Here is a 10,235-nt window from a genome sequence, read left to right as displayed (position 1 = left end):
AAAAACTGCTAGAACTTGTAGCACTGTGCATTCTGTTGAGAACTGTGTCTTTACTTTTTAAAAACTTTTTAAAACTTACTTTTAATATGCTGCCTATTGTTTTTTTCCTCTCAGCATCTTGTCACTACCTCCTCTGTGGTCCTCCTTGTGGCATAAATGCATGCTGTAAATATGTCAGAAATTAATCTGTGATTTTGATTGCAATTTTTTGATTGCTGGGGAAACCAAAGTAACTTTTGCTGCTCCTAGAGCAGATTAGAAAATTATCACTGTGAGCTCAAACTGGAGAGGGAAAGTGACGGTAAGCTGTGGTGTTGAAGGGTGGGATGAAAAGAGGGATTCCAGCTTTGGGAAGGAATGGATCCAGAATGTACCTCCATTACGAACAGCAAAAAGTTGAATCAATTATTATAGAGCATATACTATGCAAAATGTTCTCATAGGAATTCTAGTTCTCAAAGTGGGGCACTAGAAATTTCAGTCACTTGTGCAGTACAATGCAATTCAAAGAGTATGCCACATTGCTTTTGTTTTTCATAACTGAGAAATAAGGTATTAGTTCCTGGAAAAGAAGAGCATTAAGGTGTTGTATCTTGGATCTAGCAGTTGTATCTTAGTGTCCAGAAATGAGTAGGTATGCATAAATTAGCATGTTTGCTCTGAAGCTGAAACTTCATGCTATATTGATGTTACATTGGAAGTCAATTTACTGTGTGCTTTCCATCAGTCAGAATTTTTGTATCTGTTGCCTACTGTGTAAATGCATTTTACTGATTTTTCTTATGTCTTGGACTAGTGCGTAAACAAAAAAAAAAACCCAAACCAAAACCAACCAACAATCCATCCCCTCCAAAAAACAACCAAAAAACTCCATCAGCACGTAAACCCCTCAGAGAATTACAGAATATATACTGGTAAGAGTATTTCACAGACCAAAATATACCTCATTTAATCTAGAAATCCGTTAGTCATCCATAGCTTTCATCTTCCTTCTTAATACACAGAGTTAGTAGCTGGTGTATAATTGAACACAACACTATAGTTTCCATATAGATTGCACTAACTTCTATCTTATAGGTTGATTTTTTAGTCTCCAGGACTACCATAATGGCTTTCCTAGGGGATTTGCATTGTCTCTACCGTCCTCCCAAGTGAATTACATTATTTGGAGGTTCTACAGGTAGGGGAATTAGCAGCATATCGTATAAAATGTGGATATTTTTATGCTAATGTACCTTTAGGTCATTCTAGCTTAAGTTTTTAAGCATCAAGTTTCACTAAGTCACTAACATTGCCTCTGATATCAAACAGTGATCACATTAATACCCCAGAAAAACATGCAGTTCTGTGTTGCAGTTCCACAAGAAGGTTCATTACTGATCAAGTTCAAAGCAGGATGTACAAAGAAGTTTTGATAAATTTATGCAAACTCCAATGTGATTGCTTCTTTTTATCCTTTTTGTAGCAATGTATTTTAGTTAATATAGAAATTGCCCATACAGTTGAAAATTGAATTTAGTGGAAAATAGTACTTTGTGGATGTATATATAGATGATGCCTGCTTTTTGTTGAGAAACAAAACAATATAAAAACCTGACCAAAGTGAACAAATAGTTGTTGAGCTGTGAATGCAATACACTCTTCTTAACTCCACAGATGGATTTTCTCCAAACTAGTCACATTACAAATTTTTCATAAACGTTAAAAACTTCTAATACATGAAATGAAATTACTTAAAAGAGGTTTAACAATAAATGCTACTAGTACCTGAAATATTCACTCCTCTAGCATGGAGAAATAAGAAAATGTAGATGTTGAGGAGTCTCTGATCAACAAAGGCACTTGATTTTCAGATTGGGGAAATCAGAACCATTTTTACTACCAAACATAAAAAGCAATTTGCACAAAAAGTCCACATATAGCAGGACACTCCCTTTCCCTATTCCACCTGTCTTCTCAGCTGCAGCACTTGCTGCATATTCAGAAATCTGTATTTTCATGTTTACATACTTTTTTACCTTATGCTTTTAGTATTCATATTGAACTTTTACAGCCTGCATGCAAGAGCAAATCTAAGCAAATAGCAATGTTTGTTGGAAGGTCACAAAAGAAAGGTCATAGTGTGCAGCATAATTAATATGTTTTATTTATTGACACATTATTATATATTATTGTCTATTATGTTAATGATTTGTCATTATGCTGATGTAAATTCAAATTATAATATACATATGCAAAGAGATTAGTGTCATTTATTTGCCAAGAGTTGGAGAAAAAGCAGAATGATTCTGAAGAGCCTATCCTTGACTGTCTTTCTAGGATAGTCTGTGTACAACCAAGTCTGAAACTGCAGTATGTTCAGTGATTCACTTTTATCACTAGAAGAGATGTAGTCAGTTGGATAAGGACTTCTGTATGTTTTTATTTATGCTGTTATTCAGTATCAGTATTTATTCTACTTTAAAACCACAGAAGTTCAGGAAATAACCCTTGCCATCTAATCTCATTTGCTATCACTTGAACAGTAAGGCAGTTATTGCAAAATCATAACACTTCACTATTCAAACAGACAGAGTTTTTATGGCACTCCAACTGAAATTTATGCCTGCCACTTATTACAGAACATTACCTTTAAGAGAGGCTTGCAGCTGGTATTGATGACAGGCAACAAGACATTTGTCACCTATCCTCTTGGGCAACAATGATCCAGGTGCAAACATAAATTAGCAGATGCTCATTGGAAGGAAAGAAGACAACTGTTACTCATTTGTGAATGAAAGTACTGATTTGGTTTTGCAGACATGACATTTTCAACAGGAATAAGAATCACTCAGCTAATTCAACTCAGAAGTGGCAATTTCCACAGGCTGTACTTGGAACTACATATTCACTGTCAGGATATGGGGAAATTTGGCAGAAACACTGAAACAAGTTTGAGCTGCAGAGATCAGTAATTTGGAATTTGTCACCTACATGCTTTAAGATTTAAATTAGATTGCACTGGGGCAGATAATATTGTTGAGATGCCTATAATGTGCTGTTTCCATACAGTCTTCTCTATCATTCTTTGAGTGTTTGTTATCTCCTAATTGTGCTGTTTCTTTCTGAAAATATATTCAAAACAAATGGAAAGGAAATGCTTAATGGGACTAGCAGATGCATTCAGCTGAACGCTTCCATACTTTTTTGCAATTTTAAACAGCTGCACTGCTTCTCATGGGTAGCAAACTGGTTAACATACACACTGCCTATCAGTACCAAACTTCTGTATTGCTACTTTTTATTTAATAGAACAGTTGCAAACATTGCTAAAAGAAGTCTTAAAGATTACTTAATTACATAGGATTGCTATAACAGAATATTCTTGACTAGAATATGTCTGCAAGTGCACGTAAATTTTCATAAGACAACAGTAGAATCTCTTGTCCAAGAAACTAAGGCTGTTTGACTGGATCTCAATTTTTGGGAGATTAGGAGCAGATTGCTCAGCTCTGCTATTTCTGCTTTGCTCAATCACAGCTGTTTGGTGATGGCACCAATAGCTTATTTCCTAGATAGTTCTGTAATATAAACTGTAAGAGGACTGAATGTAGATATTTCCACTGCACTGACCACATCTTCATTAAAACTAAGACATGAATAATTCTTCACCTTATTTGAACCTAGCTAGAGCCTACAAGTAACTATGTGGTAACCAAGGACTATAGCTTGGAAGGGACTAAACAGTAAATGCTGCAACCTTGTTAAATCATGAAAAATTTATTTTCATTACATATACATGAAGGTAAAAGATTTCAGTCAATAGTGTTTTGAACAAGCATTTCTGACATGAGCCTGTTAGTGTAGCTAGGCTGAAACTTAATGCAAAGTTAGTGTTTTGCCTTTATTTAGTAATTCACTTTTAGTGTATATATACAGAATTCATTTTCCTGTTAGAATACCAGAGACAGTAATATCGCAACATTTACATTCCTCATATAAAATGGAGTAATGTACATTTTCAGCTTGGTGTAGATACATAAATATGTACAAAATAAACATTATTGTAATTAACATATTCAGACCAGTTATTATTTAGCAACATCAAAAGCAGATGCACATAGGTTTAAGTGAAAATGGTGAAAAACACCTTTATGACATTAGTGACCATTATTTGCATATATGAAGTAGTACAGATAAAGGCTTGTCTTTCAAGCCTTCTGTGGGCATCCATCAACTTTAGTAAAAAACCAGAACTAATTGAGAAGCATAAGATAATTATATATATATATGTGTGTCATGATCAGATGGTTTACTAGGGTCCATCTTGATCACAAAAGGATAACAATGTAAAACATACACATTTGTTCAGAGCATAAAATATTGCACAAAAGCAATTTCTTTTGAGGAAAATAATTCCTGTGTTTGTGATCAGCAAAAATGCTTCTTACACATTAAAGAAATAATATATTTGCAGTTTCTAAACCAAAGAACATTCAGTAATACTGTCAAAACTGTCATACATCAACTTCTTCCCAGCCTATTTTATGGCAATGGTATGTCATTAGTAAGATTTGGCAAAGAGAGAAGGCAGATAGACAGTACATGTATATATTTATCACAGGCCAGACCAAATCCATAGTTACCTAAACCAACTTCTAGATGGTTTCAGTTCCCTCACAATTTCAGCCTTAAAGAAAGGTGGAAGTCTTCAGTGCTAGTCACAGTGATAATCACACAGTAGTAGAGTAAGATTCCATTCTTCTCTGCTTAGAAACCATCTTGTCTGAATTCCCAGTCTGAAGGGCACTTTCCTCAGTATCACTGTCACTGCTGTCTACAAGTGTGTGATCCAAAGACATCTGACCAGTTCTCCTGGGAAGATGAAAGTTCACCCCACTCTCCTGTATGGAGTTAGTTATAAAATCTTCATCAGAAGAATGAAATGATTCATCATCTCCTGTGAAATGGTTGACAATGTGAATCCCATCAAAAGTGGGTTGGTCTGAGAAGTTTCTCTGGCCTTTTAGGCATTTGATCTGTTAGAAAAAGTGGAAGTTGACAGTTAATTACAGCTCAAGAGTCCAGCAGTAAAAAACCCCAAACAACAAAAACCAAACAAAAAAAAACCGAGTTCATTTTCAACAAATACCTCACTGAACTCTTACTGGATAAAATTAAAGATCTGAAAGTAGCACATTTGATGAACACTTCAAGTATTACAGTTTTAAGGCTTAACAATCAAGGTACTTAAAATCAGTAATGAGAGATTCCTCTTTTACTGCATTTTTAATATCCCCACAAGGATGGTTTCTATTTTCTAGAGTGGCCCATTTGTTTTGACAGCACTTCTGGGCTTAACATTTTACTTTTACAGCGCCATTCTTTCTCGTATTGTCTGCTTTCTTACTTGAGAAAGCCCCCTCTTCAAAGAACAGGGTCACAAGTGAATATTGCCAGCTGCTCACAGTCACAGAGAAAAATTCCCAAGAATATGTTCAGTTCTGTCTATATTGTAGCATTAAGTGTCTTAATTATCTAATTCAGAGCAAATGAGATTTCAGATCAAGTAGTGTGAGAGAAACGTCTCTGTACAATATAAAGAGATTGTAGTTGCAAAAGACATCAAACAAGATAAAAATTATTGTCTGACCACAGACAGATAAATAACATTTTTATTCAGTGTGCTGCAGAGTGATACACAATTTCAACCATGCATTCAAGCTACTCAAAACTAAAACCCAAAGCACTAAAGTCTGGCAAGTCCCCTGTTAATTTAATGAAAAATAACTGCAACTCATGGAAGACATTCTTGAGTTTGGTTGTTTTTGTGGTATTTTGGTTTGTTTGATCTAGAATTTCATTTTGGTTAGCTTTTAGTAGCAAATATCTCAGAGTCAGTTTGACAGTCTAAGAGTATTAAAATCAAAAATCCTGAGCATGCAGATAAACATTAAAAATGGATTATAGAACAATCCAAATGCCACTCTAAAAGCTTAAAAAGGAAGATGCACCAAGTGCTACTTTGGAAATGACTTTTTACCGTGAGAAACCTGAAGAATAGAAGGAATAAAATGCTGAGGAGTTTCTTTACCAAAATCTGTTGATGTTTCAGAAATCAGAAGCAATATTCACTTTGATAAATAAAAAAAGTTGGCATGTCCTCAGTATTGACACCAATAGGAGATTTTACCTGTCCATTTGGGGAAGAAGGAATCTCTGTACTTACCATGGGCTTGTGCAGAAGATGAGAATAAAAAAGGAGTTGAAAAAAGATCACAAGAGTCATAATCATGCTAGAAGCTATTAAATTGCATGTTAGCATGTAAAAACTCCAGCTTTTGGTACTATAGCAAAAAAGTCCCTGTTTTCTGTTAGGAATTGTTGTTTCTGTGCATACTAACATTAGGTTTTTGCATTTTCTTCACATACACATGGGCTGCTGGTGTTTCATGAGGACTTTGTATAAAGACAAGCAAAACAGAGCTCCACACTTGTACAACATAACTCATGATGCAAGCAAAATCAGCTTACACCAAACATAAATATATCTGGAATAGATAATTTTTACTAGCTTATATGCCTAGACGCAAGAAAGCCTGGTACAGACATTCTTGTGTTACTTAGAAATATATTCTTGAAAATATCCTGCAATATGATCAGATTAGCTACCACATGAATTTTCCAAAACAGCTATCAATTTTAGTCACTAAGAAAATAAAACACATAAACCCAACAATTTCCCTCCACCCTCACCACAGGAAAAAAAAGAACTGCTGTACAATTGATTACAAACTTCATATTAGAGTAAGAAATTATATGCTTTTAGGTCTGTATAGTTAAGCCATTGGTTCACCTGAAATTATAAAGCTGATACTCAGTGTTAGTTGTTTTGAACACTCAGAAAGGCAAGCCAATGACCTCAAATGTTTTCCTGAAGACTTAAACATGATACCTTTAGATGAAGTTATTTAGGTAACATGACAAAATCATGGTTTCACAGTTTTAGGCAGCAACCTTTCCAAATGGGAGTCTGGAAAATGCTGTTGGTGAAAATAATCATGAATAGACACAGCCTTTGCCAGTTCCTCCAGGGAGTCTCAGAAAACACTGTGTTATCTTTGTGCCTCCTTTCATTAGAATAACAAATCTCTAACTTTACAGAAACACATTTGATCTTCAGCTTTCCACTTGCCTGCCTTTTTTTCTTAAGCACTCCTCACATACAAGGGGAAACAGACTGCTGTGAAGAAACATGAACATAGTGCACAGAATACACACTACATGTTTATCAACGGTCATAGAGCTCCAGAATTTCTGTCTGCTTCAGAAATGGCCACCTCAGCCAGAACACTGTGGCATAGACCTTGTTTATATTATGGGGATCAACAGGCTGGAGAGCAACACTGTTGAAGAGGACAATGGGGTCCCGAGACACAGGAGTCTAAGCTAAGCTTGAATCCATACTGTCCCTGGGCAGTGATGAAGGCTAACAGTATACTAGGCTGCACTGACAAGAGCAAGTGTACTTTCATACTTGAAGATTATTCAGGGGCCCTTCAACCTCATATTTGTTCAGGAACGTTTCTGAAGGAGCTTAATTATTTGGAATTTTTATTGCAATCAGGAAGGCCTTCTATGGCTTCTCAAAGCATTTGAAACAACCTGCAGACAGCCTGCACTTACACAATTAAACCAAAAGCTCTAAAATGGAGTTTTCCTAAAGTTTTGTAATCTCACATAACTTTACAGTCTAGCAAGTGAGGCTCTACACTTCTAAAAAAAAGTATCTTTTTCCAAGGAGGGAATGTTACTGTCCTATTGGCTTAGGGCAGGGTCCATCAGCCTAATATGGTGCCTCCAACAATGACAACAGGACATTCATGTTAGCAAGCCTCCACTCAGTTGTCCAGAAGCTGTTGTAGCAAATACGAGTGAAATATTTTTCTAGCTGGTTTGGCATATGTTTGTAGACCAGCCATTCATGACTGATAATATAACTTGCTGTTTACTTCCACATCTTCCTGTGGCAGTAAATTCCAGAAATTTCTTTATTTGTTTTAAACTAATCTATTTGTTTCAGTAACTGCCCCCAAATTCTAATAATGAAGGAACAAGTGGTGAAAAGCAGTTCAGTGGTTATTATTCTGCAACTTACATCACAGTACCTTCTTCAGCTTTCTCTCTAGAACAGATGAGTTCCAGTCCATTTTAGCCTCTCATCAACAGGCACTAATCAAGACGACTACCATTCAGTTCCTTTTAACATTCCTACAGACCTTTTTTAAACTCTCTACTTCCATCCAACTCTCTACATATATCTCACATACCAAGAGGCAATACGGCTCCTTTTATTTGGTTTTTAACGTACTTCCTATTAATGCCCAATGTTGCCTTGTCTGATTAGGCTGCTGCTGCATGCTAAGCCAGTGTCAAGAGGACTCAATAGCTGATTTGTAACTACCAATTCTATGTTTGCCATTGTGTAGGTATGGCTTAGATTTTGCAATAGATGAATAATCAGCTCATTCACACTGAAATTCATTTGTCAGCTTAAGACAGACTTGAGATTCTTGCTGTCACTGTTTCATTTGAACATGGAAAAAGAGCTTAAGGTAGGAACTAAAGCATTAGGCCAAGATCTTGCCATTCATCTAGCCAAGCATATCAAGACAATGGGAAATCCAACTAAGGGCTTGGAATGCAGCATGTGTGGACCCAACCCAAACACTCCCCCATACCCTAGTTCTCCTCTGTACTTATCTCTGAAGGAACTACAGCCATGTTTAGCAAAGTATGGACTTGCACCCCAGGGTCTCTTAGTTTCTGTTCTCTTTTGTACAGTCGATATTAGTTAAAGGCTTTCAGTTTTGGGTCTGGCCTTCCTTCATGTGAAGGGAACTAGATCTCTGTCACTCCAACAAGTAACATTTAAAGGAACCTTTTTCTTACTGCTTCAGTTTTGCAACAATCTCAAATCTGATCACATCTGCTAAAAAAAAAAAAAAGAAAAAAAAAAAAGGCAACCAATAAAAAACCAGGCCTGGTAAACCCCATGTGTTTTGCTTTTGATTCTCAAATCCAGGTCATATTTTATATATAACTGCAGCTTTAACCCAGTTTTCACTACAGCACATTTACATGGTCTTCAGGACATTTCAAAGGGCTAATAACATTATGTGATCAAAATATATATCTCATTATTATCCCTTCAAAAGCCAGCTGAATCAAGAACAAAATCTTAATAATGTGTTCATTGACATACCTTCTTTTGTCTAAAGAACGCAGCATTTTAAAGACAAACTGTATGTCTACTGGTCAACATATGAAAATACTTAACTGTACATACTCTTAACAGGTAACAGTGTGCTTCCACCAATACAGGAGAGCTGAAAACAGGCTAACAATCAGATCCTTGAACCTTAGAATAAACTTTCTTACCTGATGCTGACTGCCTCATCAAGCCAGGCATGAAGGAGAAACAGTAAAGAGAAATTTAGACATTTTAAACAATTCAAAAGGTGTTGTATATTAAACCATAAAATCAAGTTTGAAGAGTAATAGTTGCAAGCAAGTTATATTTCTAAGCCCCTTTGGTTTTTTTGAGAAGGGAACAGAAGTTAAACTTTCAAGTGGGACTTTGTGAAAGAGTTCAACCTAATCTCTGAAAGACATTTTTATGTTGTAACCTGTGCAGTTTTAAGTTCGGAATTCAGTGGTGAAAAGTCAAACTAAAATACTACTGTCTGCTCCCTTTAAAAGGCTTCAGTAACTAATTCTTGAAATTTACTCAATTCCAAAATAGTAAAGACAGGTTTCAACAAAGCTTGACAATAAGTATTAAATCTAGTCACAGTTAGATAACAAAGAAATACACAAGTGAGATTGAAATATGACCACTGCCTTGGGTGAATTAAATTGGTTTTGGCAGAAGGCAGTATGTCAATTTAAATATTTATTTAAAGAGTAAAGATCCTGAATTCTCAGTGCTTTTACTTATAAAGAAGAGGAATCTAAAAATCAGAGTTCCTTCTTTATTTGTTCCAACCTTAGTAACAGTTTAAACTCTTCATAAGATTTCCTACTTAAAACCCAAAGACGATTCAAAAGAAAACTAGGTTGCTGAAAATATGATCTAACCACATTTAGCTGAAGAAATAACTCATAAGGATTCTCAAGTACCTTTCCTATAATTCAGAAAAATATTGTCAACTTGGCACCATGAAAAACAGATATTTAGAAAATTACAAGTCAAT

General features: G+C 35.5%; 1 protein-coding gene and 1 long non-coding RNA gene across 14 annotated transcripts in view; one reads left to right on the top strand and one right to left on the bottom strand.

Moving 5' to 3' along the window:
- The window catches only part of LOC111932799 (uncharacterized), a 77,130-nt gene that overhangs the window by 4,751 nt on the left and 62,144 nt on the right, over positions 1–10,235 (top strand). Inside the window, exon 1 of one of the 5 annotated variants that reach the window (XR_002866338.2) lies at positions 1,078–1,180. The exons of the other annotated variants lie outside the window; for them this stretch is intronic. This is a non-coding gene — a long non-coding RNA (uncharacterized LOC111932799). Of the gene's footprint in view, positions 1–1,077; positions 1,181–10,235 lie in introns of those variants that run through there. 5 annotated transcript variants of the gene reach the window in all.
- The window catches only part of EVI5 (ecotropic viral integration site 5), a 78,180-nt gene continuing 71,685 nt past the window's right edge, over positions 3,741–10,235 (bottom strand). For all 9 annotated transcript variants that reach the window (XM_086901906.1, XM_086901907.1, XM_086901909.1 and 6 more), the window contains one exon: positions 3,741–5,018. In XM_086901906.1, the coding sequence (XP_086758032.1) occupies positions 4,713–5,018 (306 nt within the window). In that variant the 3' untranslated portion in view covers positions 3,741–4,712. The remainder of the gene's footprint in view (positions 5,019–10,235) is intronic.

Source organism: Cyanistes caeruleus, chromosome 9, assembly GCF_971803275.1.
Source record: "Cyanistes caeruleus chromosome 9, bCyaCae1.hap1.1, whole genome shotgun sequence".
Taxonomy (NCBI): Eukaryota; Metazoa; Chordata; class Aves; order Passeriformes; family Paridae; genus Cyanistes; species Cyanistes caeruleus.
Note: the sequence above shows the minus strand (reverse complement) of the source record. Positions and strands in the feature narration are given on the sequence as shown.